Source organism: Simochromis diagramma, unplaced genomic scaffold, assembly GCF_900408965.1.
Source record: "Simochromis diagramma unplaced genomic scaffold, fSimDia1.1 OVJJ01000449.1, whole genome shotgun sequence".
NCBI classification, from domain to species: Eukaryota; Metazoa; Chordata; class Actinopteri; order Cichliformes; family Cichlidae; genus Simochromis; species Simochromis diagramma.
The window spans coordinates 2,286,695-2,312,998 of NW_024387274.1; the positions used below are offsets into that span (position 1 = coordinate 2,286,695).

Sequence of the window (26,304 nt, forward strand, 5' to 3'; positions counted from 1 at the left end):
AAATGTTTGTTTGAAAAATAAAACCTACTTTCAGGTTTTGTTGTGCTCGAAGAAGGAAAAATGAACATTATATTACGTATGATAATATATTTAACAACAGCAACCTACAGTACAATAGAATACTATTGAACTAGACCATGCGATGAACTGCTCGGGGTGCACACCATAACTTCATGAATTCTAGGTACCTTCTTTATTACCAATCCAATGCACACATATACACGAAGCAACATTCAAATCAGTTCAGAGCTTTTATGTAACGTGTTGTTTCTGGGTTTTTGGTTGATACTCTGTCTCTCGCTGTTAAAATTAAACTACTGTAAAAAATAGAGACTGCTCATTTCTTTGTAAGTGAGCAAACAAATTTATCAGGGATCGAATAATTATTTCTCCTGCTGTATCTACCAAGAATAGCAGGAAATGAACTAAACAGAGAAATGTGCAGTCACTTGCTTAACTTCCTCTTTTGGGGATGTCTATAAAGAGCCCATAGACATAGACGAGCTGGAGTGATACTCGACTGGTCTTTCACCTAATGAAGACCCACTTCAGTGGTGAAAGGTGAACAGTTGCTGCTTCGTGCGGCGACTATGGCAGATGTAGTGCTTCCCACGGTTACGTCAGCTTGGGATCTCTCCATCCCTGCTACATCTGTTCCAGCTGAAAGATTTTACTTCTGCTGCTGGACTTAATTGAAATAAACTGAGATCTCATCATTCATGTCGACATTTTGACCTGAACAAAAATGTTACTTCAGCTGAGTGAGTACACTTATGATGTCGTTAGCTGATTGCTGATTTTTGTATAAAACAAACAAACATACAAAACCCCTCTTAATCTAAGCCTGATTGTTTTTAATAGGTTTTCTGTTGTTACTCATTTTGAGGGATGATGATTCATGGTTGTGTTGCTATGTTAGATTTAGTGCACTGTGACACACTATTAGTCGCAGTTGATTTGTTTTACGATGTTCACATAAGTTTTACGTGAACATCTTTTCTAGTACTGCATTTTCACAACGCACATGAAAATCAGCTTATTTTATTTTTCCGCCTTGTGTTCGTTGTCTTTTTGTGTAATGTTCATAATGTGCGAATTGATGTGGCCCACAGTTAAGCGGCTTTTAAAGTGTGACATTTTATTAAAGAACGCGATTAATGGTTTGAAATGCTGTTGTTCAGGGCTTTTGTCCATGACAGTAATAAGTCTACCTACCTGTTTGCCAACACCCCACCTTCATCTTTATTGACAGTTAACTATGTCACACACTGTTCAGTCTTTTAATTCAACTGATTTTTTAACTAATATTTTTATGTGTTTTTAGCTGATTTAGTTTCAGTGTTACTTGGTCCTCGCTGCCACCGCACACACTCATGTAAGGAATATTTTGCTGAACATTAAACAGAAATGAAGAAAGTATTTAAAGTGAGCTCCTGCAGTAATATTAATCCATTTGACGCTGTTGGAGGACATTTTTGTACAGAATAATAATTCTTAGTTTTGATGTTTTATGCATATTTCAAATAGTAGACTTTTATGTGTACTGTGGTCTTTTCATGATGTTTTCTTGCTTCTTTTCCTAAGGGAATATTTTTCAAAATGACTCCACCATTGGTCATACTCATCTAATAATAACAGATATGTATTTAACTACATTGGCATTTATATTTTACAATCTTAAGCCAGCAAGGAATGCAGAAACATGTCTGCATGCTACATGTCCATGTATTGTGCAGACAAAGATCAGATTGTATAAATTAATCGGATGTTGTTTATCTTGTTAAATTGTTAAATAGTGATAGTTTTTGTTTGTCTGTTTATGGGGGCCCACAGATTAACTGAAGAACAGTGGGTGGAAGAGTAAGGGTGGTTAAAACCGAGCTCGATCCCAGGATGCCATTTTTGGACAGGTCACAATAATTTACGCTGGCCTTGTAGTTGCAGAAGTTAATGGTTTTAATATTACCGCTTCTCTTATTCAAATGATTACTGTCATAATGAGAGAAAAACCGCCAAGAAGGTGTATCCTCTGGACAGGAGAAAGACAGCAGAATTCATGGTTCCATCGACCACAGCAAGTCTTTCAGGTCCTGAAGCAGCAAAACAGCCCCAGACCATCACACTACCACCAGCATATTTTACTGTTGGTTCGATGTTCCCTTTGCTGTGTTAGCTTAATGCCAGATTTAATGGAACTCAAACCTTCCAAAGAGTTCGGCTTTTGTCTCTTCAGAATATTTCCCCAAATGTCTTCAGCATTGTCTCGATGTTTTGGGCAAACGTGAGACGAGCCTTTGTGTTCTTTACTTTTCCAGCAAGTGTTTTCTCGTTGAACATAGATGCCATTTTTGCCCAGCCTCTTTCTTGTGGTTGAATTATGAACTCCGACCTTAACTGAGACATGTGAAGCCTGTGGTTCCTTAGTGTTGTTCTCAGTTCTTTTTTGACCTCCTGGATGAGTCTCAGTTGCTCTTGGAGTCATTTTGGTAGGCCAGCTTCTCCTGGAAAATATTCACCACTGTTCCAAGGTTTCCCCATTTGTGCATAATGGCTCTCACCTTGATTCACTGGACTCCCAAAATCTTAGAAATGGCTTTGTAACCCTCTTTAGACTGATGATTGCCAGTGACTCATGTGTTTCCTTCGATCTTAGCAATAGTTGTTGCTTTTGAGATCTTTTAGCTTGCATCAGGGAGGTTCTATTTAGGTGATTTCTTGACTCAACAGGTCTGCCAGTAATCAGGCCTGAGTGTGTTTAGTGAAACTGAACACAGCTTTCCAAAAAATGTGGTTAATCACAGTTAATTCATGATTTAACAAGAGGGGCAATGACTTTTTCACACAGGATTAGGCGGGGTTGGATAACCTTTCTCCCTTAAATAATGAAATCATCATTTGAAAAACACATCTATTTACTCTGGTTATCTTTGTCTAATATTACAGTTTGTTTGATGATCTGAAACATGTAAGTTTGATATATAGTGATTAGGGGTGGGCTTTGATTATTGATTTATCGATTAAAATCGATTCTAGCTTGGATAATGTAAAATTGATTCATTAAAATCCTGAATCGACTTTTAAATCGCCAGAGCCTCAGGTTAAACCTCACAACATTTCAACAACCACCAAACAGCTAAAACAGTAAATGAGAGCAGGAACACAGATTCTGCACAGAGACACAAACACAAAGCTCGGACCGCCGACGGATCAGGATCAGTGAGATGTGACTTTCTCACCCGACGGCACGGACACGGTCGGGGCTGAAAGCCGACAGCTCGCTGATTCTGATGTTTCGGCGGGTCCGCGCTTTGTGTTTACGTCCTTTTTGCGCTGATTCGGCTGCAGGTTTGATCTCTCTCCAAACAATATTGACTGAATCGGCAGCAAAAGAAGATCCAAACTGCGCTTCACATAAACATCGTCATGAATTCCCTCTGACTTTTTCTGTTTTGCTTCCACCGCACTTCATGCACAGCTCTCTCTCTCTCTCTCTCTCTCGCTCTCTGTACTTCAAGAACAGTTTCCCGTCTAAAAATCTGTTTTCTGCATTATTCGCTTGCTTGCTATCACAAGTCTGCCGTTGTTTACAGCGCTGTCGGCCGCTGTTTTTTTCCTTTTACTTACTTCCGAAAAGAAAACCTCATTTCTGCTGTTCAATACTGAACAAATTTAAACTTTTTAATTATGCAAAATTGCAAAACGCTTAGCTGTGTCTCTCATTAAACCTCTGTAACTTTGCTCTGCATTACTCCAGCCGCATCAGGTAATGTTCATAAGTTGATTAATGGTTTTCTTTCGTTTTTGATCTACTGCAGAATATTTTTATAAATCCCAGGCCAGGAAAATCACCTCCATGTTTTTCTGTGTTTTATCCTCAGTTACTTTGACACAAAGGCTGTGATGCTCACACTTTTGATAAAAGCTCACAAGTGTCAGCTTTCTTTTTATAGATATAAAAATATGGAAATGTACTGATGCATGATCTGATTTATAATATTTCTGACTGAGGCAAAATTTCCCTGATCCAAATCGAATCGAATCGTGGATCGAATCGATTCGGGACCTTGTGAATTGGAATCAAATCGATTCTAGAAATCAGCGACGATACCCAGCCCTACTTGTGATATATAATTTATATATGTATAGTGAGTTGTATGTAAGGCAAGACACCAAGGAAGGAGCAAAGGACATGTAGGCAGAGAGATCAGGCTGGAAAGGATGTGCAGCAGGTTAGGGTGATTGAGGACAAATGAAAATGTGCTACCAATTAGAGAAAATCTACTGAGAAGATGATTCAATTAAATTTTATTCAATTTTATTTATACAAATCACAACAACAGTCGCCTCAAGGCGCTTTTTATTGTAAGGTAGACCCTACAATAATACATACAGAGAAAACCTGATGAAAGGCTGAAGATCTGATGAATGAGAGCAAGAGGAGGACAAATAGAAAACAGTTAGTGAATCAGGAACTGCAGGGGATTAGTGAGGAGGAAGTGAGAGCAGCTCTCATAAGAAAGAGTGGAGTTTGGTTTAAGACGGCACAGACAACCAGAGGAATCTGGCTTTACAGCACATTCATTCGTCTGAGGTTGTATGAGAGGCAGTTAGCACAGATGCTGGACACCATCACAAGCAAGAAATCTATTCACAAGCCAATAAAGAGAGAGAGTCAGATAAATGGAGAGAGAGACCATTAAATATGATCTGGGGTTAAGTGAGCAGCACATTAGGGCTGTGCTTAAATCACAGACAATGAGCTCTAGTCCACACAACAGCATTACAGACACATAAAACTGACTGACATCCAGATTCATAGGGACGGAGGATGTGACGGTGCAACACACACGAGTGTGCATTTGCTCAGTGCACGTTGGGCTGATGGCCGATATTAAAACAACTTATCTTGCTCTTCCTTCTGGGTGTAAAGGGAAAGGCTAGAATAAGGGGAACTTGAGAGGACGGGAGAATAACACCCCCACACACACACACAGACACACACACACACACTCTCTCTCTCTCACACACACACAGTTAATTACACCAGTCCCATAATTCAATAGGACCAAACAAGACAGTTGCTGGGGAATTCTGATTTAATTTACCAACATTTATCCAAAGACAGTTGCAACATTGCAAAATACACTAGTAGTGTGAAAAACTGTACATCAGAAAAACTCATGTGCAGATGCAGAGATGGAAAAGGCAGTAAAAGCAGCCACCACATGTGAAGGATTGTGATAGCACGCAAAACTCTAAGGTGGCAAATATCATCAAGCTGAGCACTGTATTGCAGTGGCATATACCACCATCATCAGTGCCTGGAGCCAGTGTGGCTCAGTGCTTTATTTTGTCTTTGAAACTGCCAGGCTCATTTTTCATTACCATCACTGTCAATGAAGCATTATTCATTGTTGAGCTAAGCCCTCTCAATTGCACAGCTATCTCAGCTAACCCAGCAATGAACTCCTAAATAACTGCAGACCAGGATTTGAATATTTCACCACATAATTGGTGCTTTAACATAATCTAGGGGAGCGGGAGCTGGTCTACTTTTCAGACAAGCACGAATCAAAAGGCGCATCAGGATCCAATCGATTGTAATAATGAGGGATTTCTCGCAATCTATAAACAAGTATAATTAGCACGAACCACACTAACCACTCCAACAAACAGCAAGCGCTGCTTACACTGAGACAACAGAATCAGTATACAACTGCATACATTGGAGCAAAATTGCTGTATAAGCTGGTTTGTTCCCCTTTAAGATCTCATTTCCAACTCAGAGGTTTATTATCACTTCCCCAAAAAGAGAGGCATATTATAACTGCCAGTGGATTTAAAAAAAAATACTCACTTATGAAATCTGATGTGATGACTAAAACTAGTACTACCACTAGTTCATTAAACATACACCCCAATCTCCTGCCACCAAACGCTCTCTGTTAGGTTAAAAACAAACACAATCAAGTCAATATTGTCTCAACATGCTATGAATGTATCAGCTGTAATGCAGCTCCTACTGTTTGCCTGTGAAAGCATCACAGAATTTACCTGACGTCAAGTAGGAGATGGTACTTTGGAGAGTTTCTAAACATTTCTATCACCTCTTACTTTTTTGCCATGTCACACTGAGTGCAGAACCTTCCCTCAGTGGGAAAGCTCATCTGCTTTCAGACGGGACAAACCAGGTCCTGATGTTTCTGATTGACAAGGCCCTTTGTGGATTAGCAGTCTCCAACTATCTGGCATTTCATTGCTTTTTAGTTTGGCATTTAAATAACTTTAAATAACTCTTGGCCTTGATGTCTACTGGCAGATGACAGAAGGGGGAGAAAGGCCTTGCGAGCACCCAGCTTAACTCAGTGCACAAATCTGTGGTTTAATTTACCCGAGGATAAAAGGACACAAGTTGGGTTTGCGACATTTATTCCACTTTTCAGACATGTCAAAAACTGGAGGTTGGAGTGAGCCCCAGCCAGACGGATGGGCAGCTGCTGGTCTGCAAAAATCTCCCTGATGAGGATTTGCTTTTGACAATGGCTAAGTCTTCCAGTATTTACAGCTTTTGTTTAGTTTCTCCAATCTGTTGCATTCTATAAAAACTGCTGTAAACAAACACTATTACCATCGAACTCTGAGGCTAAAATCATGATGTGGTTGCTGCACTTTTATTCTACTCGTCACAATTTATATCCAATATATGGCTGCTGAGAGGGGAACAACAATTATCACTGAGGTTCTGTGAGGACTATCAGAGTCATACATCTGAGGTCTCAAGTTGCATTACAGGGAGATTTAGAGTACAGTACAAAAGTATGATAATGAGCTCCTTCTGTTTGTCCTTCTCTTACCTCTTTTCACTCGCCATGTATTATTGTAGGGTATTTACAAAGTGCCCCGAGGCAACAGTTTTTTGTGATTTGGGACTTTATAAATAAAATGCACTTAAATTTGAATTGTACTGGTGCAGTAGCTGGATCAAACCACAGAAACACATTGCCATACAGGGATATGGCCATACAGGGGCATAAAGTCAAAGTAACAATGTAACATTTACTGCATGAAAAAAATAATGCAACTAAATGTTCGTTGCAGAATGACGTTGTTCAGGCACCTTGTTAAATCATACTTACCGTCGTGTACTTGCCAAGCTGGCAGAGGGAGGGGAACGTTTCTTGATGAGCCCTACGGATCTTTTCAATGATTGTCTCCAGCTCAGTTGTCAGCTCGTAGCTCTCTGCCAGATCCGGCTTTGGGCTCTCCTTCTTCTTCTTGTTCCGGTCATTTCTAACAGCTGGAGGAACACAAAAATTTGGATTATCCTCTAAACAAATGTAGCTCTTAGTGAAGCAAACAACATATAAGGCACCCCAACCAATCATAGCAGATGGCCCCGCCCCTCCCTGAGCCTGTTTCTGCCGGAGGTTTCTTCCTGTTAAAAGGGAGTTTTTCCTTCCCACTGTCGCCAAAGTGCTTGTTCATAGGGGGTCATATGATTGTTGGGTTTTTCTCTGTATGTATTATTGTACGATCTACTAACAATATAAAGAGCCTTGAGGCGACTGCTGTTGTGATTTGGCGCTGTGTAAATAAAATTGAATTGAACTGAATTGAATAGAGGTAGAAATGTGTTGCTAGTAAGCATTTCTTTGATTACAGTTTAGAAATGTAGCCAGTCGTCAAATCAAACAAATCAGACCTTATATAAGGACAAAACCTTTCAGACTGTAGGTGACAGACCAGAAATGAGGTGAAAAATAAAGTAATTGTGGAAGTAACAGAAACTTCAAGGCCTCTAAGGCCACTTTAGGTTGGTTCCAAAAATGAGTCGGTCACCGCAAACCATGGTAAAATACACAACTCTAGCACATTAAAAACCACATTAACAGCCTAATACAAAAACAAGGTTTTAGATTCTAAAGATAGTGTCCCGCTTTATGAAAACTCTCAGGAGGAATAAATGGGCAAATAACTATTTGATCACTTTGTGAATTTGTAAGTCAGAAATGAACAGTCTCTAATTTAATGATTGCTTAATTTTAAGGGTGAGAGACAGAACAAAGGAACAGTAAAAGAAAAACTAAAATCCAGAAAACCCACATTAAAGAAAGGTTATAAAAGATAAAACATCTTCAAAAAGGAGAGAGTTGGCAAAAACTATAGGAACAGGTTTGTCATGAGTTATATGTGAATCAGGACAGAATCGAATAGTTAGAGAGATCGAGTTGGAAACAATGTGCAGCAAGCAGCGTTGGTCAAGTTACTTGAAAAAAGTAACTAATTACTGATTACTTCCCCCAAAAGTAATCCCGTTACTTTACTGATCACTTATTTTCAAAAGTAATTAATTGCTTAGTTACTTAGTTACTTTTTAAAAACACGATTTACAACCTGAAGAGGTGATAAAGTGATAGATCTTTCAGCCCAATTCTACTTTTTTTACATAATCCATCATACAAAATGTAATCAAATGGAAAAGTCTCTTTTTAAAACTTGTTTTATTAGTTTTAATCTTTTAACTTTATGCATCAAGCAAAAATTTAATTATATGCAACATTCTCTGACTGGAAGAAATTTGTTCAACATTTAAACCTATTTTCTGCACATTCCAGCACATAAAATAAAATATTTTTTGTGTTTACACTCACTCTTTCAAATAGATGCAAGTGAAACACAGCAGAAAATAAATAAAGTCAAAGACTCAGCGGTCCTGTTGCTCTATTTTCACCTGTAAAGCAGGAGTGGGGTAGGCGGAGGGTTACCCTGGTGCAGGTGTGCCGCAGTGGTCAGTGGAAGAATCCGCGAGTTTCTCTGTGAGTTTCCCATTACGTCGTAGCGCACTCGGTGCTTGCTTGGAAGTTTAGGGGTTTTTTTCGCTGTAAAAAGAAGTTTTCTTCCCACGCACAATGGACGCTAATGTTTTTGTCACTTTTTATGGAATTAAACTCAAAATAAGGTCAGTACTTCCACGCTTTAACCCTTTAAGACCTACCATAGAACCAAGTCCGCCAGAGCTTATATTATATTTTTACATGCTGTGGAGCCATTTTTGGGAGCATTTCAAGTTGCTATACATCAATACAACCATTATAGCCCAGATTTTAATAATATGTATTCATTAAGTGCATAGTAATTACATAAATTGCAAAAAAGTGCAATAAACTACAAAAAAATTGAAAATCGTTTTTGCTTTTTTAACATATATTTGTAGTTAGAGAAATTTAAGAGGCTTATCCCTCAAAACTGTAAATACAAAAAAGTTGCACAAAATAGTTTCCCACCACAGGAAATTTATTTTGAGTGTCTTCATAGTTTTATTTTTGAAATAGACCAATTTTTATATACTGCAGGAAAAACGAAAATAAATATTATACTGCAAATTTGCAAAAAAGCAGCATATGCATCAAAATAAACTATTTCCAGCAGTGCAATATGAGTCCTAAGCATCCCAGAAACGACACAGAAAGTCATAAAGTCAAAGATAACTTTTAAAAAGACCAGTATAGGCCCTGAGGCCCTGATGGAAAAAAAGACTACATTTCTGCGAAAATGACGTCACTTCCGGTTTCGGGCAGGTAATGGCGGAAATGCAAAAGTTCGCGCTGACGTCTATTCCAACGTAGGAAGTGTTATGAACAGCTGATCGGATCGGCAAAGCGTGTTTCTGGAATATTATGTTTTTGTTCCTGCAAGCGCTTTTTATGCAGTTTTTGCAAAGCTTTATGTGGAAGGAAACCGTGACCTAGGACAAGCTGATGGCATAAGATGTAAGTACAACTCCTCCGGTTTCATATGCAAAAAAAATTTTTGCGCTAGCTTACGTGGTTGCAGAGCTACCGGGATTTAAAAATAGTTACGCAAAACAGAGCGTGCCCGCTCCGATTGGCTCTAAAGGGTTAAACGCTGCATGCTCATATTCTCTCCCACTCGATATATGATCCACTGTTGATCTGCACACAGCTGTTGTCACACTCGCTTACGTCACTGTCATGAGACATTCTCGCAAAAAATCACAGTTTTAGTAACGCAGTAATGCAGCGTTCCGACGGGAAAGTAACGGTAATCTAATTACCGTTTTTGCAATAGTAATCCCTTACTTTACTCGTTACTTGAAAAAAGTAATCGGATTACAGTAACGCGTTACTGCCCATCTCTGGCAGCAAGTTGATGAGATGGAAATGTGCTAACAAGTGAAGAAAGTGTGTTGAGAAGAGTCCTTTGAGGAAATGATGAATGTAGAGAATGATGGATGGAGGACAGCTAGCGAAATCAGGAAGACGATGAGTAAGGAGGAAGTGAAGGCAACTATGAAAATGATGAAGAGTCAAAGGCACTGAGTTTTCAACAAAAGAGGCAGAAGATACCTGAGGAATGTAAAAGTATACTGGTAATGATATTCAAGAGGTATAATAACTATAAAACTGATGAGCCCGCCCCTCCCTGAGCCTGGTTCTGCCGGAGGTTTCTTCCTGTTTAAAGGAAGTTTTTCCTTCCCACTGTCGCCAAATATGACAAACTGCTCAGAGGGGGTCATATGATTGATGGGTTTTTCCTCTGTATCTATTATTGTACGATCTACTGTACAATATAAAGTGCCTTGAGGTGACCGCTGTTGTGATTTGGCGCTGTATAAATAAAATTGAATTGAACTGAATTGAGCCATACCATGAAGCTTTGGAGAAGAGTTGTTAAGAGAAGAGGTGACGATCAGTGAGTAGCAGATACAATATTTGTTTTTAGAAGTACAGAGACGGAGCTGCTCTGTGTCTTTGTGGATCCAAAAACAGCATATGACAGAGTCCCAAAAGAGAAACTGTGCTACTGTATGAGGAAGGCAGGAGTGGCAGAGTAGTGAGGTTATATGAGTATGTGAGGCTGGTGCAGGACACGTGTGAGGACAGTGAAACAGTGGTGAGGAGTGACCGATGGGTTCACATCATGGGATGGGATTACATCAGGGACTGGCTCTGAGCCCCGTGTCGTGTGCAGTGGTGATGAACAGGTTGACAGATAATGTCAGGAACGAATCTCCATGGACTGTTATGTTTGCAGACAACACTGTGATTTGTTTTGAGAGCCTGCAGAGGTGGAGGAACTCTATCACAATGAACACCGGTGTACCACAAGGCTGTGTGATGAGCCCTTTCCTCTACTCCCTCTTCACCCACGACTGCAGACCTGCTGATGGTTCCAACACCATCATTAAGTTTGCAGATGACACCACGGTGATTGGCCTCATCAGTGACAACGATGAGGCCGCCTACAGGGAGGAGGTGGATCGTCTGGCTGAGTGGTGCGACACAAACAACCTGCTGCTTAACACCGAGAAGACCAAGGAGCTCATCGTGGACTACAGGAGGAATGCTGACCCACATCCACCCATCCACATTAAGGGGACGGCTGTGGAGCGTGTGAGCAGCTTCAAGTTCCTGGGAGTCCACATCTCCGAGGATCTCACCTGGACGACCAACTGCTCCAAGCTGGTTAAGAAGGCTCACCAGCGCCTCTTCTTCTTGAGGACTCTGAGGAAGAACCACCTGTCCTCAGACATCCTGGTGAACTTCTATCGCTGCACCATCGAGAGCATCCTGACCAACTGTATAACAGTCTGGTACGGGAACTGCTCTGCCTCGGACCGGAAGGCGTTGCAGAGGGTCGTGAAAACTGCCCAGCGCATCGCCGGAGCACCACTTCCTGCCATAAAAGACATCTACAGGAAGCGGTGTCTGAAAAGGGCTGGGAAAATCATCAAAGACCCCAGTCACCCATCGCATGGACTCTTCACCCTCCTGCCCTCTGGGAGGCGCCACAGGAGCCTCCGGACTAAGACCACCAGGTACCGGAACAGCTTCTTCCCCACAGCTGTCAGACTCCTGAACTCTGCCTCCTGACATCTGACCCACGTTAAACTCATGGACTGAACATACACACACCCACAATGGACAACTGTACCCTCAAACACACAATAATAACATGGACTGAACCACCACTCACAACCACTAGCACTTTATATAGCCTCTGTAGAAACTATCTACACCCTCACTTATCTTAACTGCACTACTGTATAGCTCTGTGTAAATAATCATTCTGTACATTCGATAATCTTTAATCCTACAACTGTTTACAACTTGCATAGTTCCCATTTCTGTATAGCTGTATATCTCAGATTCTGTAAAGTTATTTATTTCATATTCTGTATAGTTTTTCATATTTATATCCTGTTCATATCCTGTTCATAGCTTGTACTCACTACAGCCTGTACATACTTATAGTTATAGAATATTCACAACATACTTCATACCGTGTACATTATAACATACCATAATAGACCCATTTCTGTAATATACTCACATATCTATATTATTGCTAATATATATTGTAATATATCTATATCACTAAAGCACTTCTGGATGGATGCAAACTGCATTTCGTTGCCCTGTACCTGTGCATGTGCAATGACAATAAAGTTGAATTCTATTCTATTCTATTCTATGGAGAGAAGAGGAATGAAAGTCAGTTGAAGCAAAATAGAATATATGTGTGTAAATGAGAGTGAGGAAGGTGAAAAGCTGAACATGCAAGAGTAGAGAGAATTTAAATACCTGGCACCAACCATGGCTTGGTGGAGTAGATGGAGTCCAGGCTGATTTGTATAAGAAGGATAGCAGCACGAGTTAATGTGAATGTTTACGAGATAGTAGTGAGACCTGATATAATCAGTAGTGCAGAGACAGTGGCACTAGTTGAAAAGACACAAGGCTCAGTTGAGGATGCTAATTTGGGGATGACAGGAAAATGAGCACATCAAGTTAAGTGGTTTGGAGACAAAGTTAGAGAGGTGAGGCTGAGATGGTTCGGGCATGTGCAGAGGCGGGATAGTGAACGTATTGGCCAAAGAGTTTGGAAGATGCCAGACAGGAGGGAAACAGGCGCTGTGGTGATCCCTAAGGGGGACAGTTCATAGACGAAACACAAAAAGTGCAAAGCTTTCATCAAGGCATAAAAGTATAAAAATATTTTGCTCTGTAAATCACCTTTAATGAGTATTTATGTCCCAAGTCAGGATTGCTGTCCGATCTTTGGAAGTACTGTACATCCCTACAATATAGTAGCAGTGTGAGTAGGCGTTGATCTGGCTACCTTTAGAATAAGCAATGTCACATATATACAGGCTTTCTGTTGATGCACGTCTTCCAATGTTTTCATATTCTGTCACACTGAACAAACAACTGGAACAACGAATGAGGACTGCTATCTCAGAAACACTTGTATATAACCTACCTCTGGCGCCGGTGCCCACCTCTCAATTTTAAATCCATGTAGATATTGAGAGTTCTCGGGAGGGGCCGTGCTAACACCTGCTGCTCTCTAGCAGCAGCACCATGCTCTCCCTTGTTTCAAATGCACTTTAGAACAACACGCAGCAACACTACACATGAGCGGGAGGAGGGAGGTATGGGGTCTTCACACACCCCCGTTCTCTGCTAGCCATCGGGGCGGGGGGGCTGGGAGGAGATGTTGGCTGTCCGATTGGCCTCCCTGCTGCTGTGGAGCCTGGGACGGTCTGCTTGCCTCCACCCCGGGGGGAAGGGTAACATCTCTTGGGTCTGGGTTCTGTTTCCCCCTCTGGGGGCGAGGGTACCTGGACACGGGGTATAGAGTATGTTTGGGGAGTGTGATTGTGTGTACATGTCCATTTATGTCAATCCTTACATTGGGTGAGTGCTGAGTGTTTGTATATGTGTGCATGAGGGTGGGAATGCATGTTTGTGTCTGTGTCTATATGTCAGGTCGGGTCTTAGACTCCACCTCTCGGGGAACTCCCAGGCCCTCCAAGGCCTATCTCCCCTCACCACACTCCCTGCCGGTTACTGATGCCCTCAGGGGTCGGTGCATTGGTGGTTCTTGGTGTCCGGGGCTGGGCGCTCAGGTATGTACCGGCTCACTCCCGGTGGCTACCTGGCGGGGCCTGGCGACTGTTTCTTGGTCAGGCCTCCTCTGGGGTGCGGGGGGCCCTTGGGCCTCCGGCCTCTGGGCCTGCGGCTCGGTTCACTCTGGCACAGCTGGCTGCCGGCAGAGCCGGCGGGCACGCCGGTGCAGCCCCCTCTAGCTTCTGCTCGGTGGCTACTGGGTGACGCCTCGTCTGGGGATCCTCAGCCCTTCCCATGAGGGTGGCACGGATGCCCCTCCGGTGGTCCTCCTTGGGCTCTTGCACTCTGAGGCCTCTGGATGTCTGGGGCCTGGATCTCCTCCATGCCTGCTTCATGCCCTGGGGGACGGGGCTATGGCTCTCTACATCCTCTTGCAGACCATTACATGTGGAAACCATTTGAATACAAGCGCGCTGATCCACATAGGTATGCACACGGATGTTCACTGCTCGTAGACTTAAATTACACCTTTCTTGGCTGCTACTTCAAAGCACATTGTGCGCTGTCTGTCCTGCGTGCTGCACAACAACATTGAATATTTAGTATTTACTGCTGTTTACACTTAGCTAGATTAATGCGATGGTGTTGTGTTTAGTATGTTGCTTTGGGTTTTTTTTTGCTTGTTTTCTATTCTTTTTCTCTCAACAGGTGATCCAGGAGATTTTTTTTCTCCCCCCCTTTCTCACTGTCCCTCTCCCCTTCTGTTTTTCTTTTCCTTCCTCTTTCTTTCTCCCTTTCCTATCCCTCACTCATGTCTGTCCCGTCTGTAACAACTGAAAATAAAATAAATAATAAAAACAAAGGTTGATCAAATGGACCAATACGGCAATGCCACGATGATCCATTTGGCAAAATAAATCCATTGGGTATCCTTGTTGGTCTTCAGACAACAATTCTGACGGCTAAAGAACCAAATGGGGCAGACAACAAAAAACAAAACAAAAAAAACAAAACAAAAACACTTGTATAGAACGTAGGACCCACAGAGGCTCATATATATTCACTTTTACTTAAATATTAATACAAAGAAGAACACCTCAAATATGAGCTGCAAATTTCAGTCAAGCTTGGACGTGTCGATTTTGGAGCAGGAGCTTCTTTCTTGGTCACCAATGTACAATTGGTAAAGTCCAAAAACTACATTTGTCCGTAATAATGCGTGTGTTGCTTTCACACACCTGTCTGCAGATCATATTCAGCAGAAGGACCAGTTTCTTGAAAATACACCAAAATGACTCAGCATTTGGTTATTTACTATTGTTTTCTAATGAGGGCTCACACATGTTAGACAGCAGACTTCCACAATTCTACTTCTTGGTCTAGTTCAGTACATTCAACCACAATCCTGAGGAGGATGGCTGACTTGACAGTTGTCCTGATGACAATTATCAACATTGTCACCAAACGGGGTAAAAAACAAAAGGTCATTTGTGAGAATGTTGACTGTATATTAGTTTTTTGATTTTGATTTTGATTTTTATTGATTAGCATTCAAATTCAAATCTCAGTGAAAACAGTGAAAAAAACAAAAAAACAAACAGTGAAAACAGAACAAAAATCTACCAGAAAGAAAGAAAGCATGAGACAAGGCTAATCAAAAGGTATTGGCTGAAGCATTTGCTTATTACGCCAACCCTTTTCACAAAATATCTTTTTGTATGCAGCTCCTGTACACAGGGCTTGAAGAAAATAATAAAACAAAGCAAAAACCAACCAAACAAACAAACAAACAACAACAAAAAAAAAACCCAAAGAAAAAAAAACCTTTCCACCTTAGATAAGTAACTACATCAAAGCAAAAGAATCAAGAGGTTGTTTTTTTTTTCTCCTTTTTGCTCTTTTCATTCTTGATTTATATATTTTTCTATTACTCTATTTTTAAACATGTTTTTAAACAAGGAAAATGAATTACACCTTTTTAAATCACTGTCATAACTATTCCACAGGTTAACTCCTCTAACAGAAACACATCTCTGCTTTATATTTGTCCTTATCTTGTTTTTTTTTAAAGAAATCTGTTCCCCTTAAGTCATATTGACTCTCTCTGACTTTGAACAGCTTCTGAGTACTGGGGCAAAGCAAGTTATTTTGTGCTTTATACATTATCTGTGCCATTTTATATTCAACTAAATCATAAAATTTCAGGGTATTCAGATTAATGAACAAAATGTTAGTTGGTTCTATATAGTTTGATTGGTTTATAATTCTTATAGCTTTTTTTTGTAACTTGAAAATAGGAAGTGTGTTCGTTTTATATGCATTACCCCATATCTCCAGACAGTAAGTCATATATGGAAGCAACAGAGTACAATAAAGTGTGTATAATGATTTTTTGTTCAGGACATGCTTTGTTTTGTAGAGAATAGCAATGGTTTTTGACATTTTTGTTTTCACGTGGTTTATATGAGACTTCCAACTCAGCTTATCATCAATTATCACTCCAAGAAATTTATTTTCGTACACTCTTTCAATTTCAATTCCATTAACCCTTATTTTAGATACATTTTTCATTTGTCTAGTGCCAAAAATAATCAATTTTGTTTTCTTTATATTTAATGATAACTTATTTACATCAAACCAGTTTTTTAATATATTTAACTCCTTTTCCGCTGTAGTCAGAAGCTGTTCTAAGTTTTTACCTGAGCAGTACAGAGTGGTATCATCAGCAAACAATAGACATTTTAACAGTTTGGAAACACTACATATGTCATTTATATATAATATAAATAATTTAGGGCCCAGCACAGAGCCCTGAGGAACACCACAAGTTACCTTCAACTGCTTAGATTTTACATTATTGAATTCGACATATTGATATCTTTCATCCAGGTAACTTTTCATCCACTTGTATGCTATCCCTCTTATGCCATATCTCTCTAGTTTATTCATTAATATAGAATGATCAATTGTATCAAATGCCTTTTTTAAGTCTATAAAAACACCAACAGTATATTCCTTATTATCTATTGCAGTAGATATCCCTTCAACAAGTTCCATCACTGCCATTGAAGTGGACCTTTTCACTCTAAAGCCATGTTGGTTATCACTTAGGAGATTATGCTTCTCCATATATTTATCAAGTCTATTAACAAATAACTTTTCTAAAATTTTTGAGAACTGTGGGAGTAGTGATATTGGCCTATAATTGGTAAACTGACATCTCTCTCCGTTTTTATGGATTGGAATAACTTTTGCTATTTTCATTTGTGAGGGAAACACACCAGTTTGAAAGGACAGATTACAAATGTATGCGAAAGGTTGCACTATATATTCTATAATACTTTTAACTAATATCATGTCAATACCAAAACAGTCAGTGGACTTTTTATTTTTAAATGTCTTCACAATGTTAATTATTTCTCTATGAGTTACAGCACCAATAAACATGGAGGACACATTTTGAGTAATATGTTTATTTAGGTCGTTATTATTTCTTGACTCTGGAATTTCTTTTGCTAAATTAAAGCCAACATTTACAAAGAAATCATTAAATTCATTTGCAATGTCTTTAGTTTTATCAAGCACAATATCTTTATCTTTTTTAAAATAATCTGGATAATTCTTATTTTTTGAGCCCTTTTTGATTATACTGTTTAATATCCTCCATGTTTCTTGTGTGTTACTTCTACTTTGCTCCAATAATTTGTGGTAATATTCTTTCTTACTTGTTCTTATAATATTTACTAATCTATTTTTATATAACTTGTACTTTATTTCAGCATCTTTTGTCCTCTGTTTTATGAATCTCTTATATAGATTATTTTTCTTTTTACATGAATCTTCTATCCCCTTTGTGATCCATGGCTTATTTGATCTGTGATGCTTTCTAGTGATTTTCATTAAAGGACAATGTTTTTCATATAGTGAAATTACAGTTGATAGGAATGCATCATACGCACTATTTGAATCTTCATTTGCAAAAACCTCATTCCAATTGTGTTCCTTTAAGTCCACCTGGAGGGCAGCAATGGCTCTTGTTGTTCTATGTCGTATCATATCAAATATTTGATTCTTTTGTTTAGTTTTAATCCCAAAATAATTTTGAAAAATTGCAAAAACAGGAAGATGATCGCTTATATCAGTTATAAGAAGTCCACCTACTATTTCATGGTCAATTTTATTTGTGACTATATTATCTATCAATGTAGCTGTATCAATTGTTATTCTACTTGGTTTTATAATTACAGGGAAAAGGGAGTTACTATACATTGTATTTATGAAATCTGTTGTTTTCTGATGTCCATTTGGGTTTAGCAAATCTATATTAAAATCACCACAAATTATTTGCACTTTTTTATCATTTAGGTTGCTAAACATAGCAGCAAGTTTTTCATTGAATATCTCAAGGCATGAACCTGGTGTCCTATAGATGCAACTTATAATTATATTGTTAGCTTTTTCAACATGAATTTCAATAGTGACACATTCCAATATGTTATCTATGGTGCTTGACATGCATTCAATCAGACTACATTTCAAAACTTTATCTACATATAAAGCAACACCGCCTCCTTTTTTATTCACCCTGTTCATTGTAAATAATTCGTATCCTTCCAGTCCCATTTCACTAACTTTCTCATTATCGAGCCATGTTTCTGATATTGCAATTATATTAAACTTTTTTAACTTACTTAAGCATTCTGTAATTTTAGAAAAATTTTTATACAGGCTTCTACTATTGAAATGTATGACCGACAATGCATTTGCCATTTTAATATTCACATTGAATTGGTCATCTGTATAGTACTCACAAGTATTATTGGTGTTATTGTAGAAGTGGGTATCTGGGTCAATGTTACTTTCAGGGTCATTCATGTTGTGCTCTGCATAGTTAAACGTTTTGAAGTTCGTTTTCTCAGCGTGTGTGGCAAAATAACCACCTTGACAGTCCTTTTCATAATCAAAGTCTTCCTCTTCAATATCTCCGAATGGAAACCTATAATCCGTGTCCAAACTTGTCATTTATGTGTTTTTGTTGTTGTTGTTTCCATTGTTTTTGAGCCATAAGGCCAGAAACACTTTCCATACCCATTGTTCATTATCCAATCGTCACTTTTCCAATAGATTCCATAGCAGATTCCTGATTATTTATATTGCTCTAAGTCTTTGAGTTCTCTTATCATCACAACTTTCGCTTCTTCGGGATTGCCATTTAGTCTTATCATTACTTTGCAGTTCCTCGTCCATGTCGCTTGTATCTTATTTTGTTTTCTCAGGCTGCGTGCCTGTCTTGCAATTTCAGCAGTCTTTTTCGTTAAATGTTCATTTAAATATACACCAGTCCCTTTTAGCTTCTTACCCTGTTTCAGTAACTCAATCTTTGTTTTGCGACTCACAAACCGAAGAATGATTGCTGGCTTTGTTTTACTGTCTTTTCTGGGGAGCGTGTGGCATGCTGCAATATGATGGCTCTGAATACTTACATTCTTCGTTTGAAGGAATTTTATCACTTGCTGTTCAAGCGTTTGCAGCTCCTCTACCGGGGCATCTTCACCGTCTTTACCTCCGCCAGCTGTTACTCTGGCGTAGGTTCGGTGTTGCGTCTCCAGACCACTTATGACTAAATCATCCATTCTTGTGTATTGTTCAAGGTCCTCGATTCGCCGTTCCAAGTCGTCTATTTTCTTGTCCTTGTCCTTTATGAGGTTTTTTAGTTGTTTTATTTCATCCATTAGGTCATGTAGCATACCTTGTTGTTTAGCCACTTTGCTCAGTTCATCAGACATGAAATTAAGCGATTTCCTAATCTCCTCCAACTCCTCTTCAACTCCTGGGTTAGCTTTTTTAGGTGGCATTTTGAAAATTATGAGATTGGTATTTCCTTGTGATGGCCCGTTGAAGTCACTGTTGATTTACTTGTTGGTGCCTTGCTAGAGGAGCCTGGGCCCAGTGGCTGCTGGAGGATCCTGGGCCTGGTGGAGCAGGAGGATCCTGGGCCTGGTGGAGCAGGAGGATCCTGGGCCTAGTGACTGCTGGAAGAGCCTGGGCCTGGTGGCTGCTGCAGGATCCTGGGCCTGGTGGCTGCTGGAAGAGCCTGGGCCTGGTGGCTGCTGGAAGAGCCTGGGCCTGGTGGCTGCTGGAAGAGCCTGGGCCTGGTGGCTGCTGCAGGATCCTGGGCCTGGTGGCTGCTGGAAGAGCCTGGGCCTGGTGGCTGCTGCAGGATCCTGGGCCTGGTGGCTGCTGGAAGAGCCTGGGCCTGGTGGCTGCTGGAAGAGCCTGGGCCTGGTGGCTGCTGGAGGATCCTGGGACTCACATTCCCATGATGGGATGGGAATAGGATGATCTCTCTGTGCTGCGTGCACCTGGCTAAGATTCTCCTTTTGGCAGGCCCCAGATATCCAGATATATGTAATTTAATAAAGCTGATTTTAGAGTGTGTTTATAGAGAAATGGGTTTGTTGTAATATCTATCGACTATACACTGCAGAGTTTTATTGCTAGGAAGGAGTAGCAGTATAGGTTTGAGTATAGAAATGTTTGTCTCACCTACCTAATGGGTTAGGGTTAGGGTTAGGTTAAAAGGGGTTAAAAGTGTAAGTGAAAGATGCACAACTAACAGGGACGAGCACAGCCTTGAGTTATACCGCAGTAGGTTTGGGCTGTTGGGCGATTCCCATAATGCACTGAGTGTTTCTTCTTGACTCATCTTTTTCTCTCACTACATATTTAATATTTAAACACCACTCTGCATTTTATCATTAGTTATTATTAAGGATGCAACTATTGATTATTTTAGTAATCAAGTGATCTATCGATTATTCAATCGATTAACCAGATAAGAAATGCTTCTGTCTCTTGAGCAATAATAACTACTCAAAAGAAAAAAAACGCAGGTCTTAAAAAATGAACTGCTCACTGGTTTCCATTTTAGGAATTGCAATGTTTTTTTGTTTCATCTATCATCTGTTTCATTTGTAAAACAACAACAACAAACAAACCCTGTGTATTTATGTGCCATATTAAATTTTCAAGTTCAAATTTTATTCACCACATGCAGTGGCAGGTTGCCCTGCAGTGGAATGAACCCGCCCCCCGACCTTACACACACTACACAGACATCACATGGGGATACAAGTCAGAGAACGGTTGCATTACAGAAAACCACTGAAATGTCCACTACAATGGGAAAGTACAAGAGGAAAAAAAGAGACCTCTGCTCATGCTCGGCTATAGAGGACAGCATGAGAACAAGAAACAAAAAAACTCCTCTGCACAGAAAGCACATAAATGTCCACAGCACAACATTATAGAGCACGTGACCAGCAACAGGGTTGGGTAGGGGATGAGGAGTAATCCCAGGCAACACAGCAGCCATCCTGCCACTGTGCCGACTCTCCAGTGCGGGCCCAGACCCGCCTCGTGTTCCCAGGAGGCAACAAGCATCGAAAGCATTGGAAGGGGAGGGGGGATGTGTGAGTGCTTATCAGTGTAAATGTATGTGTGTGCGTGTCCATAGTTCAGCTGAGACAGTGTCCTTCGCCCTACCAGGCTAAGTAAACAGTCTACCAGCCAACCCAGGTGGCCTTGTTTGAAGCCGGTGTTGTATCATTCCTTGTGTCAGAGGATTGTTGGTAAAGATAGTGGCAAGGGTTGCGAACCCTGGCTGGGTTGAGGGCATCTACCAGATAAACCTGGAACCCCAGCCAGTGAGCACATCACTGACACCGGTTACGCTTTCTTAATTCTCCGATAAGCCAGGGCCAAGCCAGCTCCGATCAGCAAGAACCCTGTTATCATGGTTCCGAATAGGTAGATATCTTCAGCGTCCTCGATCGACAGTCCCACCAGGCACACGACCCTCCATTCGTGCCACCCGTCCATCGTGTACCCGGCAGGGAAAGTCCCTCCAGGGCACTCGGGCTCTCCCGAGCCCAGACTTCTCGTTGAGAAAAGGGTGTCAATAGCATTCAGAGACCAGTTGATCAAATCCATAATTCTCTTTTAGGTTTTAGAAACAGACTGTGAGAGAGTGTTCCAGGGAAGTGAAATACACACGAGACAAGACAAGGACACAAGAGGCTAAGCAGGGAAGATAAGGGGAAGGAGGAGAGGAGAAAAGTGCGACTACCTTCGCCGAGAGAAAATGTTCTCTTTAGTACAACAATATCCAAACATTCTTAAGTAGAGTCAGAGTAAAAACAAAAATAAATATGCAATCTAAACTAAGGCATAAAAATGAATCTTTACTCTGTCTTGAAGGCTTTATGAGTTCTTGTACATGTTTCTGTGTTAAAGTGCGCAGTGAATGAGTGAGTTTGTGTCTGTAAGCCTCTAGAGGAGAATGTGGAGGCTGCAATGAAGAGAAGCGAGCCTATCAGCATTCTGAAGTTTGTTTCAGGAAAAACTGTTATGATGGTTTAGATGGTAATTAATACTAACATTAATTCAGTGTCCAACCTAATAACCCTCAGAGTTTTACTGGGGCATGTATATTTTTATGGGCTTGTGAAAAAAGCTTTAATTTTATATTTTTAGGTATGAGTGTAATTTAATTGAGACAGTATTTTATATTGTTTCACTTTCAAATCTGAAAAACTTGTGAAAACCTTGAAATAAATGTGGTCTAGTCCACCCCATGCCCCCCTTTAGACTCACCCCTGTTGGGTCCATGTAAAATAGGATGGCTGCTGTCAGCCTTCAGCTAGCTGTATAATTTAAACATAGCATCAGATTAAGTTAAGAGTTCATCTGCATATGTTATTATGACTTATGGAGATTTTCCTGCAGATTTTTCTCTGTAAAACAAATGCCAGTGGATGGAACAGCTATCAAGTTTGTTTTTCTTCACGTTGAAGTTTATTGATCAGGTGCTTTGATGAAGGACTCACTTTCTTTTTCCCAATAAAAGTTTTAATGTTGATCACAGGAACAGCACTGCTGCTTTGGATGCTAGAAATATGTTTTCTTTCTCTTAACCCGAGCTCCACATCTCAGTAACGACTCCGCCTCTTTGCTCTTCCCGGTGTGTAAACAGACTCCACTTCCACGTTAAACTGTGCCAGTGTCATTAAGGCAGCTGTGCGCCCGCAAATCGGCACATCTGACCATGGCACTGTGATGCTGCTGCCCACATACATATTACTACTGAAACGCACAAGACCTTCCAGAAAAACTATCAGAGTCTGGCTAAGTGGGGCTGTCTCAGGACTGTTTCGAGTGCACAGACTGGAACATGTTTAAAGAGATAGTCGCCCAAAATGGTTTCTTGGACCTGGACAAGTTCACTGAATCTGTGACCTGCTACATCAGTAAGTGCACAGAGGATATAACAGTCTCCAAAAACATCACCACAAGAGCCAATGAGAAGCCCTGGTTCATTGCAGAGATAGGTGCATCTCTGAGAAAGAGAGATGGTAAATGGTAAATGGACTGATTCTTATATAGCGCTTTTCTACTCTCACAGTGTACTCAAAGTGCTCGAGATGCTGCTTTCCGGTCTGGAGATAAAACAGTTCTCAGAACAGCCAGAGCCAACCTCTCTCACGCCATTGGAAAAGCAAAGCTTGCACATTCACAAAAAGATACAGAGCCAATTCCACAACACAAAGGACTCTCGCAGTTTATAGCAGGGCATTCGGGCCATCACATAGCACAAGCTTGCACCAAGCAGCTGGGATGGAGATGCCACCGTATGAATGATTACCGTCCCATCGCCCTGACCCCCATCATAATAAAGTGCTTTGAGAGACTTGTCTTGGCACATGTGAAAAGCAACCTCCCCTGCTCACTGGATCCACTGCAGTTTGCATGCCGGCCGAACAGGTCGACCAAGGATGCTATTTCCACCGCACTTCACCTCTCCCTCTCCCACCTGGACAAGAAAGACACCTATGTCAGAATGCTGTTCGTAGACTTTAGCTCAGCATTCAGCACCATTATCCCCCCCAAAACTGTTTGACAAACTCAGCAAGTTGGGACTGAGCACCTCTCTCTGCAACTGGATACTAGATTTCATGTCAAAGAGGCCTCAGTCCGTCCAAATCGGCAACAACGTCTCCAGCACCATCAGGCTGAGCACAGGAGCTCCTCAGGGCTGTGTTCTCAGCCCTCTGCTGTTCACTCTGCTGACACGCGACTGCATACCGCCCTACACAGCTCTAACCACAACGATGAGCAGCAACGATGAGAATATGATCGTTGACTTCAGGAAGACTCGCTCCACCCACACACCACTCAGCATCCACGGTTCCACGGTATAGACTGTTAACAGCATCATGTTCCTGGGAGTACACATCTCCTGGACCACCAACACCACCTCCATCACCACAAAGGCCCAGCAGCGCCTATTGCAGCATTGCAGCCCGATCCTCCAGACTGAGAGATAGCTTTTTCCCGCAAGACATCAGACCCCTGAACTCACTACCGGCTCCCCCACTCCCCCCCCACCACACACACCCACACAAACCACTAACTTATTCTTCCTATATTTATTGTTGCTGTTTTGCACTGAATCAAACTGGAGCCTCGTTGTCTCATCTCTGTATATACTGTACTGTATATACTGTACTGTATATAGCAGAGATGACAATAAAGTTTACTTTGACTTTTGAATAATAATAATGCATAATCAGTTGTGCAGATACTGATAATACTGATATTTTTGGGATTCCAATAATTTCTTTGAACTGTTCTTTTTCCGGGGTGGAATGATTGTAATACATCCAACTTTAATGACTTAAAAAAACAAAACAAGAATTAGGGACACAAATTTGGACTTTTGAAATTCAAATAAATCTAATCCATACCAGTTCAACATTTAACCTCAGTGTCTTTGGACTGTTCTGAGTTGTGGTTGAGCTGACTTAGTCCTTTCCAACTGGATGCAATCAAAATAAGTTTCTCATAATATTTTTCTAGAGCATGCAATTATTAACAAACACAAGGAATCTATTGTTATCTTGTTGTTTTAAAAGGTACCTTTAAAGCCTTCAGTTAATTACACTTCTGTTAGCATCAACAAGGTTTTGGCATAAATAGTTTATATATAATCTGCAGATGTTTAGAAATGGTTCCAAGAGACCTCCGTAATGAGTATACTGGATGTTGTACTTGGAGAAGACTCTCCTGAGTTTCTCTGATAAACCTGCTACATAAGGAATGATGATGGCCCTCTGATCCTCCTTAGCTGGTGTTTGACCTTCTTTGCTGATTTGATGAAAGCCTAATTAGGATAACCACATGTTTTAAGGGTTTCCTTTACATGTGTGTGTTCCTTCTTTTCCCCTTCAGGCTTAGAGGGAACATGTCGCGGTTGGTTCTGGGTCGCTGCTCATGTGGTCGACCGGCCTGTCAGCTGAGCAGTTTTGCGTTCTTTTTCTAACTTTAATGCTCTTTCGTTGTTGTATTTCGCCGTCTACTTGGTATATTTGTATTCTTTTCCTTTTCCTCGTTTTTGTGATTTTTTTTGGACTTGTTTCCAACATTCGACATGACCCCAAGGCTCACCAACCTTACCTCCCCACAGCTTTTCATCATCCTGGTAAAGCCACAGAGTACTTCAACGACACTCTGTACAAACTGGAACAATTATCACCGGACTCTCCCAAGTTCATCCTGGGTGATTTCAACCACTGTTCCCCTGACAAGTTGCTTAAAGGATCTGTTGGTATCCTTTAAGCGACTTGTTACATGCAGCACACGTCAGGGGAAGACTATGGCTCTGTACCAGATGCATTTAAAGCCCTCCCCCTCCCCGCTCTCGGCCCAGCAGACCACCACACCATCCTGCTGGCCCCTGCTTACACCCCAGTCATCAACAGGGTTAAAAAGGTCACCAAAAACATCAAGCAGTGGTCCTCACCCTACAGGGATGTTTCAAAGCCACTGACTGGGACAGCCTTCTTTCTCCCTCTGATGACATCAACGAACAAGTCATCACGGTAACATCATACATCTCCTTCTGTGTTGACAACATTATCCCCTCAAAAACAGTCGCCATCTACCCCAAAAACAAACCCTGGATCACCAAGAAGCTCAAGGAAATCCTTAATAAAAAAAAGAGGATTTTCTTCGCTGGCTCTGCTCTGGATAAAAAGGAGGTCAACAGGAAGGTCAAGAGGGCCATAAAAACTGCTAAACTGGAGTATAAAAACACTGTTGAAAAGAAATTCACCACATGGGACCTCTGCTCAGCCTGGCAGGGCCTTAAAACCATGGCCTCTGTGAATACTGTGGTCACCACCACCAGAACCATCCAGGTGGAGGGCAGCAACCCCTCCTCCCTCCCTGATGACCTCAATGCTTTCTACACCAGGTTTGAGACGGACAACATGGCCCAGCTTGAGGAGTCCAGATCCTCACTCAAACCTGGCAGCTCTGCACTCACCTTCAAGACTGAGGATGTGGTGAGAGCCCTCAGGAGGACCAGGGA

General features: G+C 41.0%; 1 protein-coding gene across 3 annotated transcripts in view; it reads right to left on the minus strand.

The window, feature by feature from the left end:
- LOC120715599 (retinoic acid receptor beta-like) overlaps nt 1-26,304 on the minus strand; it is a 301,344-nt gene that overhangs the window by 17,071 nt on the left and 257,969 nt on the right. For all 3 annotated transcript variants that reach the window (XM_040002664.1, XM_040002662.1, XM_040002663.1), the window contains one exon: nt 7,137-7,297. In XM_040002664.1, coding sequence (XP_039858598.1) covers nt 7,137-7,297 — 161 coding nt within the window. The remainder of the gene's footprint in view (nt 1-7,136; nt 7,298-26,304) is intronic.